This window comes from Adiantum capillus-veneris, chromosome 8, assembly GCF_014529385.1.
Source record: "Adiantum capillus-veneris isolate H3 chromosome 8, ASM1452938v2, whole genome shotgun sequence".
NCBI lineage: Eukaryota > Viridiplantae > Streptophyta > Polypodiopsida > Polypodiales > Pteridaceae > Adiantum > Adiantum capillus-veneris.
This window is the reverse complement of record NC_140938.1, coordinates 117703522-117730900: the sequence shown is the minus strand read 5'-3', so window position 1 is coordinate 117730900 and position 27379 is coordinate 117703522. Positions and strand designations below refer to the sequence as shown.

General features: G+C 46.8%; 1 protein-coding gene across 1 annotated transcript in view; it reads left to right on the top strand.

Moving 5' to 3' along the window:
• Nucleotides 1–1114: 1114 nt before the first annotated feature.
• LOC147452831 (putative protein phosphatase 2C 5) overlaps nt 1115–27379 on the top strand; it is a 38401-nt gene continuing 12136 nt past the window's right edge. The window contains exons 1-6 of the mRNA XM_086518431.1: nt 1115–2238; nt 2927–3098; nt 3204–3357; nt 3456–3519; nt 4016–4123; nt 15744–15869. Coding sequence (XP_086374557.1) covers nt 1999–2238; nt 2927–3098; nt 3204–3357; nt 3456–3519; nt 4016–4123; nt 15744–15869 — 864 coding nt within the window. The 5' untranslated portion in view covers nt 1115–1998. The remainder of the gene's footprint in view (nt 2239–2926; nt 3099–3203; nt 3358–3455; nt 3520–4015; nt 4124–15743; nt 15870–27379) is intronic.

Here is a 27379-nt window from a genome sequence, read left to right as displayed (position 1 = left end):
AGAGGCTTACCTCAACAGAAGTTTTTGAGAGTATTCTCTACCAAAGGCAAACAAAGAGTTCAGGGACTACAAGGAGATAAGGGGATTTGTCCATGTACCATTATAAAGTAGGGTTGCAATGGTAAAAAAAGAAAGGTTCTCGTCTGATCAAAAGAAAGAAGAAACCTTTTCTATGGTTTCCAAGGGTTAACAAAGCACGTCAAGCTTGGGCCGGGTTCCCACCTCAAGCACAACCCTAGGTTGCCTAAGGTCAAAGGACTTTTAACACTAACCTTTGGAGGTCTTTAATGAAGCTAACCCTAAGGTCTTTAAGCTCCATTAGGTAGCTTTGCTCTTTGACAGACCATCTCTCATTTGGACCCCTTTAACCTTGGCCGCGTGTTGAGACAGATCCATAAGCACATGTCTATATTCTAATCCTTGTTCTCGTTTATTCTCCCACATTAAATGGTCAGTTTAACATGACAAAATCATTTGGGGATTAGTTAGATATTAGATTTTATGACAGATTACATGAGCCCACACGTAAAAAAATAGTGAATTGACCATGAGGTTTGTCGATAGACTGATATGAGAGTGCCAATTTTCTTTTGTTTATTTCGTGTGAATGAGAGGAGGCGGAAAAGGCATGGAAGTGTTTTGTGCCACTGAACCAAGCCTTATGTATCTTAGGTGCGTAACCAAGTAAGACGAGACATTAACGATTGTGTGACAAGTACCCCTTGAAAGGAGTGTGCGCGATCGTGCGCACACAAAACATGTACTTTAACAAGCAATATGATGCCCACCCACCAGTGTTCGGGAAAAATGTGTCTCAGCTTAATATCATGCCGCTTTCAATTTAAAAAGTGCTAGTTGAAGGCAAGCGTGAAAGGAGAAATTCCGCCCCAAATTAGAGAAAATAGTGTAAAATTTTGAAAAAATGACCTTATTTAAAAGAAAAATCCTCTTGACAAATTCAAGAAAAGGAATTTTGTATGTTTGGGACAATGGTTTTTCCCGAACAATGCCACCCACTTAACATACGTGTGTGCACGCACCCTTAAGATGATTCCCTAGAGGTTGCAGCCCCAAGGCCAAGACATATGTGCCTTAGAATGATGACATAAGCGTGCAGCCACATTTTGCGTCAGTGGAAGTGCTGGCGCTGTACCATAGGCAAAGGGAGGGGTCAAAACTGGAGCGCCTGCAGAATGCAGATTCTGTGGTGAGGCTTTACGAGGACGGAGGGAGGATCCTCTGAGGACTCCATCGCCCCGCAGCTTCGAACTGTGGGTTGTCTTGTGCGAGGTGATACACCTTCTTGTTACTCTTCTTCTGCAAGGGCGCTTATGAACAAGCTTAGGTCGCTGGCGATCTTCTTCTTCTTCGTCTCCTCCTCCTTTTCCTCCTCTCCCAAGTGTGCATAGGCAAACAATGTGCGGCTGCACTCCCTCTATTGGCAAGAGCCGGCCTGCCGGCCTGTGGTTGTAAGGGCTTCCTTCAGTTTCCTGGAGAACCTTTAAGGAACTTCAAGCCCTGAATCGCATTCTACTGCGAGCTAGCAGCTGGGCGGGCTTGAATATTGCTGAATTCGGGCCCAAATTCTCACATTCCAATCGGCAACAGTGGCCTCTCTGCTTTGAGCAATCAATAGCAAATTTTGGGTCCTTTTCACGTGCCCTTTGTGCCACAGACGTAAGGGCGATTCACCATTTGCAGACGGTGCTTTGTTGCGTCCTGCATTTTACAGGTTACTTGCCGTGGAGGCGTCATTGTCATGTTGAAGAGTGGGCTCCTTACCTTCTCTTGATGTGGAAATTGTCATTGCTGTTCACTGGCGTACACAAAGTACAACGTTTTATAGCATCCATCCTCTCACTGCAGTTCCAGGGGTGGTCTGTTTTGTGTGTCAAGTGGATATCATTTTGGTAACTTTAGGCTTTGTGGTTTGTCACCGTGTAGACTGCCTCTTGTTATTTGTGCATTTCCTATGTCATTGTGAGCTTGCCGAGTACAATGGGATCAAATCACCTTCATAAATCCAGGCAAAGGGCCAAGGCAGGCCATGCGAAGATTGCCAGCATGGTACCTCTAGCCTCGCTGTTGAAGTTGGAGAAGGAAAATGACAAACTAGAAACTCCAGCAATTCAGTACGGTCAGGCATTTCAAGCGAAGAAGGGGGAAGATTTCATATTGGTGAAACTGGACTGCCAACGCATCCCTGGAGATGGGTCATCCACCTTTGCTGCATTTGGGGTGTGTTTTTGTAATCATCCTTCTTTTTTCATGTTTGATGTTGTATCTATATTTGGATTCTCTGATGTATTTGTTGCTATTGAAAACTTAATGATGTGTATGAGTAGCCTTTCTGCTCATATAAGTCTTATTTTCAGAGTCATGGCCCTTGGTTTCTTGCTGTCATGTTGTTTTTAGTGTGTGTGTGTGTGTGTGTACGTATATCTTCTCATGCATAGACATATACACATGAACGAATGTATGTGTATGTACACATGAATGTACCTACAAGAATCAGTAGATGACTGTGTTCTGGTGCCTTATCCTGTCTACATAACACAATTATGTTGATCGTAAGGTTGCAAAAGGCCCCTTTTTCTTGTTCAAGATGTTGCTGTATTCATAGGAGGCTTATGGCTTTTGAGGTGCAGGGCCTTCTAAATTTTTGAGGAAAGGTAAGCTCATATATGCCGGCCAATGCGGTATACCCATCGAGCTTTATTTCATGTGGGTGTCATAGATGTCCTGAGGAACCTTGAAAAGGTTAATTCTTGTTCATCTAACATCTTGTGAGAGTTGGATGCACACTGAGGTATGTAGGGTTAATAGATAAGGGAAACAATGGGTCTTGTCTTGCTGTTTTGTGTTTGGGGTTTTAAAGTTGGACAACTTTGTTTTGTCTGTGAAAGATTGTTTTGATTTTTTGCAGGTTTTAGATGGTCATAATGGTGCCTCTGCGGCTATTTATGCTAAAGAGAACTTACTACAGGATGTTCTAAGTGCCATTTCACCAACACTGTGCCGCGATGAGTGGTTAGCTGCATTACCCCGGGCCTTGGTTGCCGGTTTTGTAAAGACAGACAAGGATTTTCAGCAAAAAGGTTGCTTTGGTTGAGACGATAAATGCTGCACATCTTAAATTTAAGTACTGGCTTTTAAGGATTGTAAACTTATCCTTATTGAAATACTCTTTCACGACTTTTCAGGACAAACCTCAGGAACCACAGCTACTTTTGTGGTGATCGATAGATGGACTGTTACAGTTGCCTCAGTTGGAGACTCACGTTGTATTCTTGATCCCCAAGGGTGTGACATTTCTACATTGACAGTGGATCACAGATTTGATGATAATGAAGAAGAGTATGTTGGTGGTCATCTATTGGCTTTTCTGATATCTATTATTGATTTTACAATAATTTATTATATGCTTATGTGACCTTTCCCTTTCCATCTCACAGAAGAGATCGTGTTACAAGAAGTGGAGGTGAAGTTGGCAGACTCAGCATTGCTGGTGGTGCGGAGGTGAGCAATTATATTTTCATGCCTGTTGTACTGGTCGATCCGTTAAGTGGCCATGTGGCCTTGCACATTTTGGTAATAAGTTCCTGACCCACCACCAGCTTGCGCGCGCACACACACGATGTTGTTTATCAATCTTAATGTATCAGAAAATGTCTTTGATTATCATAGTTGAAATTAGTTGGGTTGTTTGTTAATAGTATCAATATAAGCCCACCATAAAGAGAGGTCATTTGCACTTTAGCATGTTGCTTGTGAGGCTTGAGCACCCAAATGGAAACGTGGTAGTGCGTTTTTTTCACTACAACAATAGAAATTGAGAGTTCAGAATGTGTAAGAAAGGTGGAAGATTCTGCTTTTGCTACCGTATATAGTTGGGCACATTGTGTGGGCATATTCACCACTTTTTATGCTGAGGGATATTGTCGGGGACGGTTAGTGTATGATTTTGCTTGAAGTGGCTCCCTTTTGACGAATTGACCAAGTAGACATTTTGCAGATTGGTCCATTAAGGTGTTGGCCAGGAGGTCTATGCTTGTCAAGATCGATCGGTGATGTTGATGTTGGAGAGTACATTGTACCCATACCTCATGTTAAGCAGATCAAGGTGATCTATGTCTCCTTGGTGGTTTTAACTAAAAATGTTTTACTGGTATATGTCGGCTTGGTGAAAATGTGATTTTGTCTTATGTCCTTGTTTTTTTCACAAGTACAAAATTTAGAAGTCAAATATGGTGCTTGTATCTCATGTACTTGCTATTGAAGAGTATTACTTTCGGACTTCCCTTAAAAAGGTCCAAGAACAATTAAGAAAGTTCTGAGGTGAATGCTATTGTTGTAGTTTGGTTATTTCTTCATCAAAAATAGTTTCTTAGTCACTTTATGATAGAAACTTTCTTTTCTACAGGCACGTGATCATATATGTTTCTTCTTTTTCTTTATCTTCAATGTTTGTGGGTATGTGTATAGATATTAGCGCGCACATATACATAAAAAATTGAATATATGCCATAACGATAGCTTGTACAATTCGTATATGAACATGGAGTGGCCATGTAGAAAGTTTCCAGTAGTCAAGCTTTGGATTTAACCTTCATCACCCATTTGCTGACATGAGATATGCCAACCTAAAAGGTATCCCAAATGTGGGTTTATTTATACGAACTTTAGTCATGCATACATACCTCTTACTTACATAGATATGTATGCTAAGATAATAAAAACAGTGTACATGTGTATGATGAACATACACCCATACATTGCAATTAAAACCTTTGTTGTGGTTTTGCGATCTAGAACAAGAACCTTGATTAATAACTACAATAGCTTTTATAATTTGAACACATTGAACGTAATAAGAAAGAGATACAAACATATGGCATGTGACATTCGGACACTTAAAACTATGGGCCACAGAGGCAGCTAGGGAATCTCTTGTGGAGAGATTGCCTAGCATTCGCTCTCATTCAGGCGATTGCAGTGCTTGTCTATTGGACAAGCAATTCAGAGAGGCATTTTGGACGAAGGTCCATAGTCAAGCTTCGAAGCCCATTCACTCATTCACGCAGAATTGTGCAAACCTATGTTAGTCCCATCCTTTAGTGGAGCCCTTGTGCTTGTGGATGGTTTTAACAGGCACACTTGGGTTTACTTCAAGAAACTCAAGTTAGAGGCTTTCACTCAGTTTTGGGATTGGAGGACTATGGTTGAGAAAGAGAAGGATCTCAAGGTAGGACGCACATGGGCGTATTCTTGGAGATCAGCCGGTCACTAAACGTTACCTCACTGGCTACCTGCTTGCACACATGGATGGCAATCGTAGAGCGTCGTTGATGGAAATGTCATGATGACGACTTTCCTGCAGGCCGACTAATGAACCACAGTCCTCCACCTCAACAGTGTGCAACTTTTGCAGGCCTGTGCTTCATTCCCTACTCTTCCCCGCTAGTTGAACGTCTACACATTCGTGTCATCGTAAAGAGGGGGGGGGGGGGGTAGGGGGGCTTCTTCCAATACGAAGTCTCTTAGGCGTTCTGTGAGGATAGTGGCATGGCGTGTCCTCTTGTGCCGCATGTGTGCTTTTCAAACGAACGGCGCATGCGCACCACAAGAGGGAGTGAGTTCACTTTGAGGGAGTTTGCATAGTGGTGCAAGACAGAGGGCATACAATGCCAGTTGACTAGTTGACTACCTCCTATACTTAATTGCAAAATGCAGTTATCAAGGGGAACGCTAGAATTATTCTTCATCATTCAACATTCATCATGCGTCATCATCCATTTATTCAAATTTCAAAACAAAATTCATCATTCTTATCTTGAATCGACGGATTCATTCCTAAGCTGGCGTCGCTCCCGATTGCCTTCATATGCAAATTCTTCACCATTTCATCCTCGATTTCACCTGCAAAATAGGCAAAATTTCAAGGAGATGGCTCACCTTGTTACAAAAGAGTGGATGTCCAGCTCCATGCTTTCAATGCAAGTTCCTTGCTCCTATTTCCGGTTATCTGTACACAAACAACCAAGTTGTCAGCACATTAGTATCCCTTTCAGTGTCCTTTCCAGTATCTGGTTCATGTTCTGGTAAATAGCTTTGACCAGCTCTTCCTGCGAGTAAAGCTTCCGCTTTTTTGCACTCGTCTATCCTCTCAGCTTTCCTCCCGTCCTGAGAGGAGAATCAATGGCCTTATGCCATCTCGAGTGAATCTCATCAATCAGGTAATTCTTTAGGAATCAGGTGCCCCGCAAATCTCGGGTCTCTGGAGTACTTGATCAATCTTTTCACATGTGTCAACCTGCAGTTGACACTTGTACGTCGCTCTGGCAAACTTCTCCACTAAAAAATCTGCCCAAATCTTCATTCTTTTCTTCTATTCACACGCCGGAATTCAACTTTCTTTGCCTTTCGGCTGACCAGATCTGTGTGTGTGTGTGTGTGTGTGCACGTGCGCGCGCGCGTGCGTGAGCACCTGGTCGTTGGGCTTTCGATTTGCAAATTCCGACACAGCTCAATTTCGTTGCGCAAGTCGGGAACCTTAATCTGAAAGTTTAATTAGTCAGAGGCAAAAGGGGCTGCTTAGATAAGCAGTGGGCTTGCTAAGGCTGCGTTCACGCTGCCCAGCCCAAGGCGTCTTTTTGTATCGCCAACCAATGAGGAGGAGCCAAGTGAGAGGCAATTCAAACCGTACCATCGTGGCAGGCTGAGTCACATTCAACCTTGGAGTTCAAGCGTCCGACCTCCCTATCTCACCCAATGGGAATTACAGGACAACATTGACAGAAATTAGCAGAAAATCAGAAATTCAAAAAATGTATGATTGATATGAGGAAAACATATGTATGCATTATGCGGGACATGGATGTATGCGTAAAGTAGATATAGTGGGTTGGCCTCTCTTGTAGAAGTGCAGATTGTGTTTTTGATGGAGGTCATGAGCGCTTCGCCAGTGTGTAAGGCAACCTTTGTGCTTACAAACAAGCGAATAACACAAATGGAAAGGGAGATGAAAGAATGGAAAGCAGATACGGAGGGATGGTGGAAAGAGAAGGCCAACCTTCTTCAAATGTTTCTCAACGAAGGCGTGCAATGGAAGAAGGAGAAAGAGGACTTGCACGCAGAGCTACAAGCACTTAAGGCGGATTCAAAAGCACTTAAAGAAGAGGTTTCAGCCCTCAACGGAGAGCTTGCTGATAGAGCAAGCAGTGGACTAGAGGAAGGGGAATTCGAACCCTCGGTGATAGAGGAAATCAAGGTCATCAAGGAGCAGGTACGGATAATCAAAGAGGAGGAGAAACAGAATGTGGTAAAGACGTTTTCGTGGATGGATGTGATCACGAAGACACAGAAGAAGGCGGATGAGGCCAAGAAATGGATAGAAGTCGCTAAGAAAGGGAAAGGGAAAGAAACCACATCTGTCCCCACTCCTACAATCATCAACATGACTCTAGAAGAATAGCGAAGGAAAACTAGAGCTTTGCATATAAGAGTAACCGGTCTAAAAGACCGAGATGAGGTGGAAGGGGAAGTCGAAGAACTTCTCCGCATGATGGGTAGTGAGGCTACTCATCCAAAGGCATGGAGGGTAGGGAAAAAGAGTCAAGACACAAGGAAATGGGGAGACTTCAAAAGAGAGAGCTTCAATCATCCGTTTCCTATCCATGGAGGCAAAGGACTTCTTGAAGAGGCGTCCTACACTAAAGAAAACGGGCATATTCCTTGGAGATGACCTCACTCTCACACAGCTTGCGCATATGAGAGAGGTAATGCCAGAGATTCAAGCGGCAAGGGAGAAGGGAAAGATGGCCTTCTAAAGAGATGGTCGGGTGGTGATTGTAGAGCAGCATTCCACATGACGGTGCGAGACCTATGGGACCACACTCAAAGTTGCCACCTGGAATTGTCACTTGACATATCCAACCCTATGTGTCCATGGACAAGCTACAACATGATCAGGGTTGAGTCAGTCCAGTCAGTCTAGATTAGAATTGATCTGGCACTTTTGTGAGTCTATTCGTAGACCGTGCATGCACAGTCACTTGGTATAGATGCATATCCTCTGGTTGCACACAGCATGATCATCAGAATTTCCATCAGAATCCATTAGAATCAGTTAGGGGATTTTTCGAGTGCATTTAGCCTATTTTTCCTATTTTTGACATTTTTCACTTATTAATTTAAGTGACTTCCCAACAAAAGTAGGTAGGGCAATTTTGCTAAGTTAATATATAATCAAACCCAAGTTAGCACTTTCTGGTAGAAGAGGCAGTAGGAGCACATGCTCAACAGACACCTTCTCAGCAGAACCCCAACAATACCCCTTGGCATTTTTGGTTTCTCCATCCTCGCCATAGACACATCAGCCCCAGCGTTTTTCAGTTGCATCATCGCCATCATCACTAGATTGCATAGCGTTTTTGCATACCATCATCAACACCAGATCCCTGGCATTTTCAGCCTCCCCGTCTTCGCCAACACATCAGATTGCATTGCGTTTTCACTAACGCTAGGAAGGCATCAGCGTTTTTGGCTTTCAATCATTCCGAAGCAGATGTAGCAACGTTTTCAGCAGTCTCCATAGTAGGAGATTCAGCCCTCGAAGCATTGCAGAAGACCCCCATTTTCAGCCCTCGAAAACGCAGCCAAAACAGTCATTTTCAGCCACCGAAAGTCTCGAAATTCAGCAGATAGAAGACCACAGATTTCAGCCCCAAAGACGTCGTCGTCATCACCGTCGTCATCGTCATCAGCATAGTCTCAAGTTGCATCAGTCCATTGCATCCGCATTGTATCACTTTGTGCAATCAATAAGTAGACCACTCTCGCCGACGAGTGGGGCCTTCGGAGGAGGGTTTTACAACGTCTGTGGTGTCGTATCTCTCTTCTCTCTCTATCTCTCAGTCTCATTCACTTGCACGCACAGTGTCCATTCACTTTGTTCGTGATCATAGCAGTTTTCATTGAGAACGGAAGGCTCTCCCTTCCATAAGAACTAAAAGGAACCTTGAGCATAGTTCGGAGCACTCATCTTGAGCAAAGCGCAAACAATCATTGTGCTGCACCTAACATTGGTATCAGAGCTTTGGCAGTGTTCTGTATCACTCAAGGAAAGAACCACAAGAACCACAAGATTTTTTTTGCTTGTTGAGGTCGCACGAACCCAAGTTCGCTTGGGCGTGTCGATTCCTAGTCGTGTTTTGTTGAAGAGTGACAGGAATCCCAAGAAAGAAGGGCTTGTCCGGCCTCCCCTTGTGTCTCTTTTCACTCATTGAGAGCGGACCGTGCACTTAGCGGCCGGCCAATTGACGTGAGGTGGGAAAAAGAAACCTTGGTGTGAGCGCAAGGCCGCTAAGGGGTGCGCCCGCGGAAAAGAGTAGAACTCGGGTGAAGAGAAGATCCTTCTCTAATGCGATTTGCAAGAAACCTCAAGAACCTCAAGATCCTCAAGAACCCAAGAACCCAAGACTCTCAAGAACCCAAGTTCCTCGTGAACTTAAGAACCAAAGATCATAGTGCATGGTCGTCACCAGAAGCGGAATGGATACTTCGCATACAGGTGATGAGCATGAGAGAGGTCAAGATCCTCAAGAACCCAAGAACCCAAGATCCTCAAGAACCCAAGTTCTTCGTGAACTTAAGAACCAAAGATCATAGTGCATGGTCGTCACTAGAAGCGGAATGGATACTTCGCATACATGTGATGAGCATGAGAGAGGCGGCGAAGATTTTTCCCCACCAGGAGATTTTTTCGATCCTCCCCCTTCGCCATCTACGCCACAGTTGTACTCACTCCTATGGAGATGATGGTCAAGTCAATGATGGACATGATGTTGTCACAACAAGAAGCGACTCGCATTACGATGGAACGAAATGAAAGAAATGCAATACAACAACAAGAAGCGAATCGAGTTGCGTTGGCACAACAAGAAACCAATCGCCTTGCTTTCGAACGTGAGGGCGATGAAAGAAATGACCGAAAAGCAGAAAGGGAGGCCGAGCGTGCCGCTCAAAGAGAGCTACGCACTCAAGAATTGCTTCGACAAGTGCTAGCCTCGAAGACCGAACCACCCAAAGATCGTGGGAGTTACTCAAGTGGTGCAAGCCATGATGCGGATTCCAACCATCCAGTCACAGAGAGGTTGACTTTCAGTAAGTATGACGGTAAGATGGATGCTACGGTTATTCATTCTTGGTTGCATCAATTTAATTCAGCAGATAGAAGCCACCGAAACAGTCCCGAAATTCAGCAGATAGAAGACCACAGATTTCAGCCCTAAGTTGTCGTCGTCATCACCGTCGTCGTCGTCGGCATAGTCTCGAGTTGCATCAGTCCATTGCATCCGCATTGTACCACTTTGTGCAATCAATAAGTAGACCACTCTCGCCGATGAGAGTGGGGCCTTCGGAGGAGGGTTTTACGTCTATGGTGTCGTATCTCTCTTCTCTCAGTCTCATTCACTTGTACGCACAGTGTCCATTCACTTTGTTCGTGATCATAGCTCTTTCCATTGAGAACGGAAGGCTCTCCCTTCCATAAGAACTAAAAGGAACCTTGAGCACAATTCGAAGCACTCATCTTGAGCAAAGCGCAAACAATCATTCCGTTGCACCTAACAGGAATTGTAATGGATCTATGCGCATTGATGTGGGTGCTTTTGAGGATAGTTTTAGGGAAAGAGACATCGTCTTCTACTCTGAGACACATCAGGCCCCTGGGCAATCTATGCCTCACATTAGTGGATATAGATGGGAGACAGCTTGTAGATAGGGGAGACGATCAGAGCACAGAGGGCGGGTCTTGAGAGGAGTGACAGTGTTATTCAGAGAGGAGTTGTAGCCATTGATACATATAGCCCGCAGAGATGAGCAAGCTAGGTACATGTGGGTGAGATTGAGAGCAAAGACAAATAGGTATCTTTACATTGCTATTTGCTACTTTCCCCCGAGTACGTCAGTTTATGCACCACCCAGAGGACAATCCCCCTTTTCTATTTTGGATGATGACATATGGGAGTTCTCTAGAGATCGTGACATCATCATTCTAGGGGATTTCAATGCTAGGACTGCCCATCATCAGACAGTATTTTATGATACTTCACAGGAGATGTTGAGAGAGTTGGATGTTGCAGAGACGGGCCTATCCAGACTATCACAGGATGGGGAACACACTGAGTATGGACGACACTTGATAGACATGGGGACTCACATGGATTGGCCATCTTGAATGGCCTACAGAGATTTCCCGTTGCGGGGGGTTTTACATGCTTTCCACACAGACATGGAGCCAGCATAGTGGACTATTTCATGGCACAGCCGAGCCTCATCTCTAGTATCCAGGATCTCACGGTTGGACCCAGACCTGTTGGTGTGTCAGTGGATCATTCTCTTGTGTCGTTGACCATCTCTTTTCAGTTTAGTGTAGCACAGAGGCCACAGGTAGCAGCCCCTACTCGCTACACCTTCACGCAGGAGATGGACTCTTTATACATAGATGGGATCTACAGACGCTTGTGCACAGAGGAGCCAGGGAGACCTCTAGCGGAGCTTACTACTATACTGACACAGACACTACATGATGCAGCAGTATAGGCATACCCACATACCTAGCCTGAGCAGAGGCGCCGTTCGGGGAGCATGCCCCAGAACAGTTGGTATGATGAGGAATGCCGGGACACTAGAGCTAGACTTCAGAGGGGAGGTGCTTTTGGGGGACATCACTCATAGACAGTCACAGATTGACTTTTGACGCCTAGTGCGACAGAAGAAGAGGGCATTTTTGGCTCGCCTAGAGCAGGATCTATACCAGCTATTCTCGAGTCAGGACTCACGTGAGGCATGGCGGCTCTTTCATGAGCACTCCCCCCCCTGCCATCACTTCTATAGAGACTTGGGGCCAGTACGCATCATCTTTGTACATAGTCCCTGAGCAGCCCCCCCTTCCCGGCCCCCCGATCCATGCCCACACGTGCTTTTTTCACCGCTGAGATGGTGAGGAAGGCCATTGACAGGATGAGGACTTGGAGAGCATCTGATCAGGATGGCTTAGTGGCTGAGCATTATGCGCATGCCACAGCTTCTAGCAGTTATGTTTAACCGTGCCATGTGTGAGGGCTTGCTTGATACTTGGAGCCTATCTACTATTGTACCTATCTTAAAGTCGGGAGACCCTATGGAGCCTGGGAATTATCGCACTATCATGATTGGACACACATTGGCACGGTTGTACGCATCTATTCTTGAGCATTAGCTGAGTAGTTGGGCAGAGAGGGAGGGGATACGCGCGACCGGGCAAGCAGGGTTGAGGAGGGTTTTTTTCTACTCTTGACCATATCTTGACAGTCAGAGCCATCATTGAGGAGCGCAGATCAAATGGGAGACGGATCTATTGTAGCTTTGTGGATTTTCGCAAAGCATTTGACACAGTACCTAGGGCTAGATTGATGCGCAAATTACAGCAGATGGGAGTACCCATAGAGCTCATTTGGGGGGTCATGGCATTATACATGTTAGTAGTGGGGCATGTACGCACCTTAGAGACTGGTTTACTCAACTATTGGGGTGAAGCAGGGTTGCCCGCTCTCTCCTACTCTATTTGGTATGTATGTGGATGAGGTTTCTGACTACATTGAGAGAGATGGTGATAGAGGTGCACAGATGGCAGGGACATGGATTCCACTACTGTTATATGCTGATGATATTGTGTTGATCTCCGACTCTCCGGAGGGGATACAACGTCACTTGGATGCTTTGCATAGGTTTGCCGAGGAAAGTGGTTTGTCCGTCAACCTTGGTAAAACCAAGGTCATGGTATTTAATACCACCCCACAGTGGATCAAGAGGTTAGCACCTGCATTCACATACAGCTAGGAGATAGTGGAGTATACATATGCTTACGCTTACCTTGGAGTGGTTTTTAGTGGGCCAGCATTTTCATTGAGGAGGGCAGCAGAGACTAGATTGACTAGAGCCCATGCAGCATTGGGTAGATTGGAAAGGATGTGTTCACAGGTTCAGTTTAGGAGCCTCGGACGAAGCTCTGGCTCTTTGACACTTTGGTTCTGCATTGCTTTATGGAGCTGAAATTTGGGGACCTTCATTGGATCATCACGGGAGGACAGGCCGCATTGATGGATGGGGGGACATGGAGAAGCCTCTGGTCTCTATGATCTCGCGGCTCCTTAGAGCTAAGGCTTCAGTACCACGTGCTATTGTCCGAGTAGAGCTAGCTGTCCCCCACTAGTGGTTGAGGCGCTTACCAGATGTGTCTCCTTCATACACCGCATGTGGGAACTTCCCAGAGACAGATATGCCCGCCTTGCACTTGAGTCCTCTCGATAGTTAGCCATGCAGGGAGATACAGCATGCTGGTATGGGGAGATGACATCATGGTTTCAGGCGCATGGGTTCAACATAGACAGATTACCTCCCTTCTAGTACTCACTTGATGCACCCTCTTTGACTCTTACACAGTCCGAGATCACCAGGCTCATCCGCCAGGACCCGACTCATCTAGACACCAGGAGGACATGGATACAGCCAGCACAGGAGCTGGGCACGAAGATGGCTTTCTACAGAGAGCATCTTCTCCAGCTTACGGAGGATGGTTTTGTGACGAGGCCGAGATACATGGACACCCTCTTGTCTCATGGGATACGATGTGCTATTGGCCAGATACGCACATCTTCACACTAGCTGCGGATCGAGACTGGAAGATATAGCAGAGTACCAGCAGAGGCCAGGACATGCCCCCTGTGTGACATTGAGCCTGAGACCGAGTTGCACTACACATGCCACTGCCCCGTCTACTACGAGATACGAGGCCGCTTCCATTGCTTGTTTAGAGAGGGCTTTGGACCACTCTCCAGAGTCATGCGGTATGAGGATCAGAGATGCTTGGGTTTGTTTTTGCTCGAGCTGCGTAGACATAGAGAGAGCTTGATGAGAGGAGAGGCTAGCCAGTCTCAGAGACAGATCACAGACTTCTTTGAGAGCTGCCACTGGACACCCGGAGGGGCTACTACCACAGCAGAGCTCGTCGCCTCACACCAGAGGCACACTGATCGACTGAGTGACCGAGTTGGGGAGATCCAGACGCCCACGACTGCGGAGGACTACACATCATCGACGGAGGCTGCATCAGAGGATTCGGATCACTTTGGCCCGACATGCACGACGCCCGGTCAGACTACTGACCATGGAGGAGATTGATGAGATCCGCCAGCGACCGATGCTGGATCTCTCGTGATCTAGCTATCCCAGCTAGCTGCTTAGTTCACACCTAGCAGTTTAGGATTCCATAGTATTTTATTTTGTCATTTTGTCATCTTGTTACTCTGACTTTGTATCAGATCCACCACGTTGTAACTTTCTGGTCTCATAGGTCACTTTGGCCTTTTAAAGACGTTAATATAACATTTCATTTCATTTTTATTTTCTCTCTCTCTCTCATTCTCAGATGCCCTGTTTTTTTTTTTACCTCAGTGATCTCTCTTCTCCACAGATGTGCCTTGTTTAGGTGTTTGGCATTGTAGGTGTTCTAGATAGGAGTCGAGGTGTCCGCCGGATCACGAGCCAGTTCTTGTCTTCATTGCATCTTCTGTTGCCACCTTTGACACAGCTTGGGAGGATTGATGATTTTTTCGCTCTTATCGGGCTATGACTCACCTTTGAGCATTTGAATTTGTGTTGCTAATCCGAGAATTAAGAATAAAACTTCATACTTAAGATTAAACTTAAATTCAAGAGACGAGAACACTTGCTGAATTCATACGATTCATTCAACTGTATACATAGCCTCTTTTACATAGGAAATTAAAAGACACATACGAAGAGGCATTTCTTTTGACGAAGAGACATGACTTTAGACTAAGAGTTACATTTTTTGACCAACAGTTGAGACCATTCATTGTAGAGACATGACCATTTGGTATAAGGGTGCCACCGTTCGATGAAGAGGTGTAGTTGCTGGGCGAAGAGACACCCCCCTGGCGACGGGTAGTGGATAGCGGGCAGCGGGTGTGGCAGCGGGGCGGAGGGGCTACGCGAGGGGCGGCCGGGGGGGGGGGGGGGGGGGGGGGGGGGGGGGGGGGGTTTGTGGGCCAGCGATGGCAAGGGGGTGTTGCGGGCAGCAGCAGCGAGCTTTGTAGTCAGCAACCTTATCCACATACATGCCAAATAGTGTAGGAGATAGCGGGCAACCCTGTTTCACCCCAATAGTGGAGTGAACCAAATCAGAAATCCCCTCTGGAGTACGTACATGCCCCACTACTCACCTGTATAAAACCATGATCCCCCAAATCAACTCTTTGGGTACCCCCATCTTTTGCAGTCTACGCATCAATCTAGCTCTGGGCACTGTATCGAAGGCTTTGTGGAAGTCCACAAAGCAACAATAGAGCCGTCTCCCACGTGATCTCCCCTCCTCAATAATGGCTCTGAGTGTCAGAATATGATCAAGAGTAGAGAAACCTTTCCTGAAACTCGCCTATCCTGCTTTCCATAAACCCTCTCTCTCTGCCCATCTACTCAACTGCTGCTCATACAACCGTGCCAATGTGTGTCCAATCATGATAGTGCGGTAGTTCCCAGGCAGAGAGAGAGAGAGAGAGAGAGAGAGAGAGAGAGAGAGAGAGAGAGAGAGAGAGAGAGAGACGTATTTGGATGCTAGTTTTGCCTTTTGAATGCTGTATATGTTAGTTTTGAATTTTGAAAATGCTTTGGATTTTCAGCTATCAAAAGCAGGAGGTCGGTTAATTATGGCATCTGATGGTGTTTGGGACGCTTTAAGCTGTGAAAAGGCTGCCAGTTGTTGCAGAGGCTTATCGGCTGAAGTTGCTGCTAGGCAAGTCGTCAAGGTTGGCTTACTTTTTACTCTGTTGATTTAATATTCTCACACCACCCATGAATGGGTTTCAAAACTCTACAAGGCTTCTGTTGTCTCTTAGTGCATCCATAAATTTAGCGAGTGGAACATGGTTTTTATTAGACACTCATATAACTCCATCAGCAAGTCACATGAGAATGGCTACATGATGAAGTCAAGCATTTGGGTGCCAGCTCTTGTTGCTATACCAATAAATTATTGTGATTTTTAAGGATAAAGTTTGGATTTAATGTTGTTTAGTCACGGCACAACTGCTCATAGAAAGATAAATGGAATCTATAGTGTGGGAACTAGTGATGTCAACAGGGATGAAGACACGTAACTACATTATTAACGAGCCAAGGAGGACCGATAAAAATCATGGAGTGTAATATAATTGCAGCTGACCTTTAGTATCCACAATGTACCTGCCCGTGAACATGTCATCAGATGACATTATGACAGCAGTCCACAGGGCACTTCCGCTGATGTGGCAGCATGCAGGCAGTCTGCATGGCATATCTGATGATGCGGCAGCAGCAGGCAGCACTGGCATGGCAGGTCATTGGAGCAGCTTTATGATGACATTGCAGATTTGTTATGAGGCAGAGACATCGGCAGTTGGCCAGTGCAGGTGAAAAAGCACAGGGAGATGATGCCTAGGCAAAAAGAAAGCCCAGATCAGGGATCACATGGAGAACAGCACTAACGGATACTGGTAGAGGCAAAGCGAATGGATGGCTATGCTAACGCTGGTGTCCACGAACGTTATCGACGAGCAATACTGATGGACATTAGGATGGAGATCTACATCGAGGGGCACCAACCCTTGACTATCCTCAATGAGGGGGCACCCCCAGGGCAGAATGGATGGATGCTACGTCCCCCAAGCATTGGCTGTATCTGCTCCAATCGGGGAGATATGGAGAGTGATTTGGTGTGTGTGTGTGTGTGTGTGTGTGAGAGAGAGAGAGAGAGAGAGAGAGAGAGAGAGAGAGAGAGAGAGAGAGAGAGAGAGAGAGAGAGAGAGAGAGAGAGAGAGAGAGAGAGAGAGAGAGAGAGAGAGAGAGAGAGAGAGAGAGAGAGAGAGAGAGAGCCTGCCCTGCCTGTCGCGCGCGACCTGCTGCAGCCCTGCCGCGTCTGCTGCTGCCTTGCCTGCGTGCGCAACATCAGCCACCAACGCACGCGCTCTGCTGCCTGTCAGATTTCGCGCTCGTCTCTGCTGCTGACTTGCTGCGCGCATAATTTGCTGCTGGCTTGCTGCTGCCTGTGCGCGCCCTGCAAACCCTAATTCCTCAAAAACCCTAATCCCGTAAACCCTAATTCCCTGAAACCCTAATCCCGTAAACCCTAACTGCCTCAGCCCCAAACCCTGGTTGTGCGCATTCTTCTACCGCCAACAAGAGAAAGAGAGAAAGAGAGAAAGAGAGAGAAAGCGTCCAAGATTCCTTTCGGGTCCTTCTTTTCCAGTTCGCCAGTCTACCCCATTCTTCATGGCGGCTTCGCCGGTCTCGAGTGCTACACACGGCGCTCCATCACCACTTGCCTGTCGCGTGGACTGTATTGGCGACCTGTTGACACGCATTGACTCCAAAATACAACACTTGGCACAGCATGCCTTGGTTGGCCGGATGATTGGACAGTCTCCACCTCGCTCTTCTATACGTGATTGGTGTCAGACTGCATTAGGTACTACTCAGGGACGGGTCTCAGAGCTTACATTTCTTGGCAGAGGCATCTTCATGGTACGTCTTTCAGATCCCGCCACTGCCTCAGCTCTCCTGGCTCGGTCTCCGATACTCTCTAATCGCAGGATGATATACTTGACGAGGTGGTATCCCGAGTTTACTATTGAGGAGTTTGACAGTCGACACCTTATTCCCAGATTCCCTCTGACGCTCTCCTTCCCGGATATGCCTCTCCATTTTATTGATGAGCATCTCCTTCAGATGATTGTTGCTCATTTTGGCACAGTAGTTCCAGGATCCTGCATCTTCTCCTCTGGTCCACCTCGCATTCAGGTCTTGGTGTTTGGGGATACTTCATTACCAGATACAGTTACAGTGGCTGTGCGCGATCGAGACTACTCTTGCCGAATGGTAGTCATTGGCTGCCCAGGGCAGTGCTTACGTTGTCACGAGATGGGACACTTGGCACGAGATTGCCCCACCTTGCCACGCCATCGGCGACAACAACAGCCACGTGGTCAGCGTCAACAACCGGTTCCTCCTACTACTACACGAGCACTTCGATAGCCTGCAGGTGCTCCTCGAGCTTCGACCCTCCATGTCCCTCCCTCCGCTTCAGTTCCTACTGAGACTGCATGGCAGACAGTGGGTCGTAACCATTCATTCCGTCCTCGTCAACAACCTCCATCGCATGCAGTCCCCAGTGTTACCTCTCCTGCTCCCTCTCAAGTTTCCACCACCCCATTACCCCTTGCTTCTCCTTGCCATTCTTCTTCTTCAGCACAGGATCACTTACCTCTGCTACCTGCTCCTCCTTCTCATGCCGTTCTCCCGCCCGCTCCTTCCCCTCCTCCCGAGATCCCTATTTCCATGCAGATGGACCATCCCCCGCTATTACCTCTCCCTTTTCCTCCTCTCCCTCTCGCCCTTGCTCCCCTCCCACCACCTTCTGGTCCTCCCCCTCCCTCCGCCGCTCATACTTACGTCCCACGCAGTTTCCTCAGCTCTTGTCCTCCTTCCTGGGGCACTCATCGGGCCGAAATGTGCGGTGACTCAGAAGGACCACTGCGGGTGCAACTCTACCTTATGCATCACAAGCCAGGTTGTGTTCCCTCTTTAATAGGCAGTCGCTCTCAGCCCACCCATTCCTTTTTCCTTCCATTCCACGCAGCTCAGGAATGGTCTGCGGATCAGGTTCTACATTTTGTGCATGCCCAATCTATGGCTCAGCTTCATTCATGGTTGTCTACTTCCGCTCCGGATGTACTGTCTCCACACTTCCCTTCCTGTATTGGTGCTATGGAATGGAGTGATGTTTATGCTTGCTATTTATTGCCTATGGTCATTCATGTATCCTCATATGTGGTGCTTCCTATGTCTATGCGCATTTGGGGTGTCAAAGCTGCAGCATCGGTAATGCAATGTAAACAAGCTGAGGTCCGCAGTTGGTGCAATGAGATGCCATATTTTAGAGAGGGCTTGAGGGTTGCTTTCCTCCCGCCTGAAGCTCACCCCTTGGATGGCCCAACTGCCTCCAAGAAGATGCGCAGTTAGTCAGATGCTTTACCAATTCTTTCATGCAGACTATGGATTTACATGTAGTTTCTTGGAATGCTAATGGTTTACAGACTTCTCGAGTAAGAGGTTCCCGCAAGCTTTTACTTCGCAGAGATTTACACGCTCATGTAGTAGGCACTGTGGATATATTATTAGTACAGGAGCATAAGATTGCCACTCCCTTTGGTAATCTCATGCCCTCCGGCGCTCACACTTTTTGGGAGTCTGCTTTGGGCATTCATGGACAGAGTTGCGGTGTATGCATTTCAGTGGGGCCACGTTACTTGGCCTCAGTTCAACAGCATGGCACCCTTGTCGCTGGCAGAGCAGTCTATGTGTCTCTTTGGATTCAGGACTCTATCATTGGTTTTATGTCAGTCTACGCACCCACTACTCCCCGGGAGAGGGCTACTTTTTGGACTTCCTTGGCTACTGTTCTACCTGCCGTAGACTCTTGGGTTGTTGGAGGTGACTTCAACAATGTTGAAAGCGACTCTGATTGGCGATCTATCACACCTCCTGTTTTATCATCCATTTCTCCTGATGAGCAGTCAACTTGGGATCGATTTCTTCTAGCTATTCAAGGTGTTGATGCATGGCACATACCCTCTTTTGGTCATCACCCTGCTACACTTCATTACTCGTGGGGGTTTCAGAGACAGCAGGGGAGATTATTAGAGCGACTTGATCGTTTTTACATTGGCCCTTGGGCAGCTGCTCTAGGTGGATTTACTACTATTTGGAGAGGGACCAGCCTCTCAGATCACTTACCCATCTCATTGTTTATCTCCTTCACTAGATCCTCTGCACAGAGACGGGGGCTGTCGCATCCTTGACAGTGTTCTCAACACTGAAGTTTTGCAGCAACAGATTCGTGACTTATGGTCCACAGGTGCTTCTTATTGTGGTCCCCTTGGCGAGTTCCTTGCTCATTGCATTACTTAGTCTAGTATTTATTGCTGTGATCAGACTGCTATTATTCATCGACAGTTGAGAGTACGCGAGTCTGATCTTCACATTCCTCTTGGTTCCACACAGCGCTTGCTTGAGGAGTGGCCTCAGGATGCTTATCTGGCTGCTAGACAGACAGAGCTCACAGAGGAAATTCGTCGCGTCCAGGAGGCTAGGTCTGAGTTCACTCATCATGCTTCGGTATCTCATTGGATAGCTAAAGCTGATCGAATGAATAAAGCCTTCTTCGCCGCGCACAAAGAGCGCCCTCCTGGCACCACCCTCTGGACTTTGTGCGATGCTCAGGGGACACTTCATATGCATCCTGATGTTATCCTTGATATGTCTGCATATTATTTTGAGGCATTGTTCATTGCTGATGTATGCACTACTGAGGTTTTACTTGCCCGTGAGCAGATCTGGCATCACACCCGACGCCGTTGTATAGATACTATGGCCGACATCTTGTTGGCACCCTTCACACTTGCAGAGCTTCATGCTGCTATCGAGAGTCTCGATCCATCCTCCTGTCCAGGAGAGGATGGCCTCACTAGAGCTTTCTTTTTGACTTATTGGGATGTATTGCATATACCACTGCTTCGCGGTTGTCAGGACATCTTTGCATCAGGATATATGCATCCGGATCTTTGCTCAGGTCTAATATCTCTTATTCCGAAAGGGGGTGATACCACTCAGCTCCGCCAGTGGAGACCTATTACCCTACTCCCTTCGGTCTATAAGATATTAGCGTTACTGATCAGCCATCGCTTGCGACCGTTCTTATCAGATATTATTCATACTTCTCAGACAGGCTTTGTCATGGATCGATGCATACTGGATAATATCTTCACTTTTTATGAGGCAGTAGAGTGGGCCAAATCATCTTCTGAACCTCTCGCTTTTTTCATTCTTGACTTCGAGAAAGCATACGATCGTGTTGAGTGGGACTTTCTCGAAGGATCACTAGCTAGGATGGGTTTCCCCTCGCGATGGATAGTAGGCATTTCTGCTCTCTTCAGGACTGCCAGCAGTGCTATTACTATTGGTGGTCGTGTCAGTCGCAATTTTGAGCTCTCTCGATCTGTACGACAGGGATGTCCTTTAGCAGCATATCTGTATCTGTTTGTTGGAGAGACTATGTCAGATTTTCTTCTTGCTCAGAGTCATGCATTTCGTGGCTTGACCATGCGTGTACCTTCAGCTCCGAACCTTATCGATCAGGAGTTCGCTGATGACACTATGCTGATGTTGCACTATCTGCTAGCAGTGCTTGATGCCATGCGGGAGGCCGTGGGGGTTTTTTGCATTGCCAGTGGTGCACGTATTAACTGGCATAAATCCTATGGGTTACTAGTTGGCAGTGATGACATACCTACTTGGGGGGTAGCTGATGGTTTCACATGGCTGCAGCCGGGCCAGACATGCAGATATCTGGGCTTTCAGGTTGGATTTGATGTTTCCTTACAGCAGCAGTTTGCACCCGTACTACAGTCTATTCGCAGGAAGCTATGTCATTGGTCTTCACGTCATCTGTCGTTGGCTGGCCGTGCATTGGTCGTCAACCAGGTCATTCTGGCTACAGTATGGTATACGGCCTCTTGTTGGATGCTACATTCTGGAGTGAGATTAGTGCGGAACTTTTTATGGAGTGGCACAGATGGGACTACTGATACTCGTGCTCGAGTTCGTTGGTCCACGATTATTCGACCTAGGTCAGAGGGAGGCCTTGGCATTATTGATCCAGAATTACAGAGTCGCGCCCTTCTTACCAAGCTTATTGTTCGGGGTCTTTTTCCCGGCCAAGAACCTTGGAAGATGCTTCTTCAGGCTGCTCTTTGCATAGCAACTCCACGCCTCGGCACTAGAGATGGTTATACTTGGCATATAGGGTTTCGTTTTCTATTTACGGATGCCCCCTTGACCACCCGCACTCTCTCACCCTTCATCGGATCACTCCTTCAGATTTGGGTTTCCATGCGACGAGCTCTCATACGCTCACCTCCCTCATGTCGTGAGGAGATTGAGCGCCAGCCTCTCATTTGGAATGATGCAGTTCTTGATTCTTCGGTTAACCCACCCCGTCAGCTTGGAGAGAGAGGACTCACATTGACTGGGTTGCTTGGGACACTGGCCCTGCTGCCTCTATGAGGTTGTTTCATGAGACGCGTATGCTAGATGCAGATTTCATAGCAGAACATTATGACATTGGTTGCGGGGTGACAAACAGACTTCTTGAGATTGACTCCGCCGTTCCTTCACAGTGGGATGCAGTCATGCGAGGCACGGTTTAGATGCCTCCACATAGTGGCTGGGAAGGTCTCTTTGCTCAGAGCACTCTCTTATTAGTTCGTTTCGACACCATGCTGTTCACAGTTGATTCAGACTCCTCTCAGGGGATTCATGCTAGATTGACATATGCTACCACCTCTCCGCACCTTGTCTACCCTGGCGCTCGATGGGAGGCCATACGAGTAGTTGGCTCTCGCGGGAAGCGTCGTTGTGTTGACCCTCGTTTCGCATCCGCTGATGCCGCCCTTTGGAGGCTTTGGGTGTGGGAGGGTCGTGCCTTATCACAACTTTATTGGGACCCAAGACAGTGGCACTGGCCTCACTCTAACCCCACCGGTGCACATGTATCATTTTTTGAGTACACTGTCAGAATTGGAAGATTCGCATTGATGAGACAACACCCAGAGCAGCCCTCTCGTATGCGTTTCTGGTTACATTCAGGTCTCTCCCATGCCTATCTACAGCAGTTTTGGTCAGCCATCTGGGATTTACATGCGGCTCGTCGTATTTCTTTTTTCATGTGGATGATTGCACATGCAGGACTTCCAGTTGGGACTTGGCTTGCTACTATGGGTCATGATCCGTTATGCGCTCGATGTCCTTCGCGACTACACGAGTCACCTGCACACTGTCTTTGGTCATGCTCCTCTTCTCATATAGTGTGGCTACCAGTTTGCTTTTTACTTAGCAGAGCAGGTGTTCTGGATGGATTTCTCACTTGGGGCTCTATCTTATGGTTGATGCCGATGCTTGGACCGCATCTTTTCTACGAGGGCTCAGACACAGATCCAGCTCTTATGCTTACCTCGACTGGTTATCGGGGAGGGACTTTGGCTATGTTACCACAGATCGCATGGCAGGGAGATCCTCAGACACGTGATGAAGTTTTTTCAGTCATCTGACATCACTAGCATTACACTATGGAATATTTGGAGAGCTCATTGTCTTCACATTCTTAGTGCGGCTCCACAGCTCCTTCAGGATACCCTTACTGCCATTTGGCTGGACATCATTCACACCCTGATTTGGCAGTGGGATTCTTCCTCAGGTACATCTCGAGCAGCCGAGGTTCGACGATTTGCCTTTCTTCGGCGTTGGGCCCGAGCTCCACTCTTTTTCACACTTACAGGTGGTCAGATTATCTGGCATTATGCCCCCCCTCAGTGGTTTCTCCTCCACTCATCACACAGACCACCATGAGATTGTACTAGTCGAGTTGTCACTCTAGTGGCTATCATCCTTACATTCAGCTTGTACACCCCACGTGACAGGCTATTTTGGCATCTGTTGGGGAATTTATTGTACTCAGTAATATATACAGCCTTGATTTTTCCAAAAGAGAGAGAGAGAGAGAGAGAGAGAGAGAGAGAGAGAGAGAGAGAGAGAGAGATGAAATGAAATGTTATATTAACGTCTTCAAAAGGCCAAAGTGACCTATGAGATCAGAAAGCTACAATGTGGTGGATCTGATACAAAGTCAGAGTCAGAGTAACAAGATGACAACAATGACAAAAATGAAATGACAAATGTCACAATAAAATACTATGGAATCCTAAACTACTAGGTGTGAACAGCAGCTAGCTGGGATAGCTAGATCACAAGAGATCCAGCATCGGTCGTTGGCGGATCTCATCAATCTCCTCCATGGTAAGTAGTCTGACCGGGCATCGTGCATGTCGAGCCAAAGTGATCCGAATCCTCTAATGTAGCCTCCGCCGATGCTGTGCAGTCCTCCGCAGTCGTGGGTGTCTGGATCTTCCCAGCTCAATCGCTTGGTCGATCAGTGTGCCTCTGGTGTGAGACGACGAGCTCTGCTGTGGTAGTATCCTCCGGGTGTCCAGTGGAAGCTCTAAAGAAATTTGTGATCTGTCTCTGGGACTGGCTAGCCTCTCCTCTCATGAGGCTCTCTCTGTGTCTGTGTAGCTCGAGCAAAAACAAACCCGAGCATCTCTGATCCTCGTATTGCATGACTCTGGAGAATGGTCCAAAGCCCTCTCTGAACAAGCAATGGAAGCGGCCTCGTATCTCGTAGTAGATGGGGCAGTGGCATGTGTAGTGCAACTCTGTCTCATGCTCGATGTCACATAGGGGGCATGTCCTGGCCTCTGCTGGTACTCCGTTGTATCTCCCAGTCTCGATCCGCAGCTGGTGTGAAGATGTATGTATCTGGCCGATAGCACATCGTATCCCATGAGACAAGTGGGTGTCCATGTATCTAGGCCTCGTCACAAAACCATCAACCGTAAGCTGGAGGAGATGCTCTCTGTAGAAAGCCATCTTCGTGCCCAGCTCCTGTGCTGGCCGTATCCATGTCCTCCTGGTGTCTAGCTAAGTCAAGTCCTGGCGGATGAGCCTAGTGATCTCGGACTGTGTAAGAGTCAGAGAGGGTGCATCCAGTGAGTACTGGAAGGGAGGCAATCCGTCTATGCTGAACCCATGCGCCTGAAACCATGATGTCATCTCCCATACCAGGTTGCTGTATCTCCCTTCATGGCTAACTGTCGAGAGGACTCAAGTGCAAGGCGGGCATATCTGTCTCTAGGAAGTTCCCACATGCGGTGTATGAAGGAGACTAATCTGGTGAGTGCCTCAACCACTAGGGGGGGGGGGCAGCTAGCTCTGCTTGCACAATAGCACGTGGTACTGAGGCCTTGGCTCTAATGAGCCGCGAGATCATAGAGACCAGAGGCTTCTTCATGTCTCCCCATCCATCACTGCGGCCTGTCATCCCGTGATGATCTAATGAAGGTCCCCAAATCTCAGCTCCATAAAGCAATGCAAAAGCCACCAGAGTGTCAAAGAGCGAGAGCTTCGTCCGAGGCTCCTGAAACTGAACCTGTGAACACATCCTTTCCAATCTACCCAATGCTGCATGGGCTCTGGTCCATCTAGTCTCTGGTGCCCTCCTCAATGAGAGAGAGTTGGGTCGAAATCAGAGCTTGTGGCAGCAGTCTAGGAGCGCTCTTAATGCAAGATGGCCATGCTATAACTTACGAACTGCAGGATGTTGTCTAAGCTAGAGAGGTTTGCTCTGATATACTTAAGGAACTATTAGCAGTTATAAATGCTCTAACTCAGTGGAGGCAATGCTTGCTTGATGCAGATTTATGTGCTCACATATCATTAGAGTTTGAGATACTTCTTGTCCAAAAACAAGCTTTCACTGAAGCATATGAGATGGGCGAACATCTTGTCGTGTACCCATTTCCAGATAGTCTATATAAAGGGAAAGAAGAATGTGATGGCTGACATATTGTCTCGCAAGCCACAGATATTTGTTGTCACTTCTCATCATCGAGACTTTGGTGAAATGCAGGAGAAACATGTAGATTTTGGCAGATCTTCAGCAGGGTACAGAATAGGGAGACTGTTTTCTCTCAAAGAAAGGTTTTTGTTGCGGAAGCCAACGTTGTGTGTTACTCAATAGTTTGAGGCAAAAGGTGTTGATGGAGTGTCACAATCCTCCTTTTTGTTGGGCACAGAGGCATTAAGGCAACACTTACGGCAGTTGAGATATACTTCTATTGGCCAGAAGGATATGGACGAGTTTGTGCGTACTTTATGATATATACATAAAAAGTTGCTACAAGTTTTGGGCTTCTAGTTGAGAATTCCTTAAAAACGGAATGAAACATGTACTCTTTCACTTCTTGTTTTTGTCTTAGTATGTGTTGAAGACGTCTTGTTGATGTGAATCTAGAGTGACGAGGTTTAGTGCATAAAGGCATCTGTGAAAGATCTGGATGTGAGGGCTAAATAAGTCATTATGATCACGGTTCATGTCTAAGATCCCGACGAGGATAGAGATGTGAATTTGATTATAACTTCACTCACTTCTATCTTTGTGCCAGTGCATGGTTTGAATTGGTCAAATGCATGTAAGCATAGAGTCAGTGTCTCTTGAGCTACTTTGTGTCTTCTGTCTATTTTTTTATGTGTAATCTGTTGGGTTAAAGGCTTAAATAACCCCTTTTTGTACATTTTTATACTTTGTCCAGGTTTATATTGAACTTGGACACATTTTTTAAAGGTCACTTATAATAAAAGTGGGAAAACCCAAAACTCACTTATTGAGTTTTCCCCAAAAACGTGAGCTCTCTCTCTCTCTCTCTCCCTCTTCGTTCTGCTAGCGCTTCCCTTCTGCAGCACAGTGCCTCGGCTTCAAGCCTCAAGGCCTGCACATCTTCGCGTGCTCTATCACTTGCACACACCGCCGCGCGCTCATCAACTGGTATCAGAGCCAGATTAGGGTTTCAGAAGCTTTGCGCAGGTGGTTGGACAGCAGGAAAAAGGCTTCTCTCGCGTCATTTCATCGCGAAGCCCCTTGCTTCCGGTGTCACCTAGGGTGATTAGGGTTCCCAAAACAGCCTAAAACAGGCTGAAATTAGGTCAAAATAGGTAAAAACCAAAAAATTACAGGTCAAAACAGCTAAACGCGGGTGTTCTGAATCGATTCCCGTGAATGCCTCTTGCTTTTCCGACTCAAAACAGGTCCATTTGATGCAAATTGATGCGCCAAAACAGTAAATTTGCAGAAAATTCAGAATTGGACTTCTTTTATATACACAAATTGAGGCTTATGTACGCCTTTTGTGGGTTTATGCAAGTACGCGTTGGGGATACTCGTTAATTGCTGAAATTTTTAGCACATTGTATGCAACGTGCGGTACGTTGTGATCACTGGAAATTTTCAGATTTTGTGTAGACACTTTCTGCTGTATTTTTATCCGTGCAAATGGCCTCTACTTCCTCGTCGTCTGATGCCAAGAGCTTGATGGAAATCAAGCGATTTGACGGTACAGGTTTCGACCTATGGCAGGACAGGATGCAGGGGATTTTGTTCCTCAAGGATTGTGAGGACGCCCTTTTGGCTGTAAAGCCTGAGGATACGCCGGATGAGGATTGGGCCAAGCTCAACAAGAGGGCAAAGGCCTACATCAAAATGGCTGTGACCGATGACATTCTGGTGGACATAAAGGGCTTGGACAGTGCACATGCAATTTGGCATAAGTTGAAG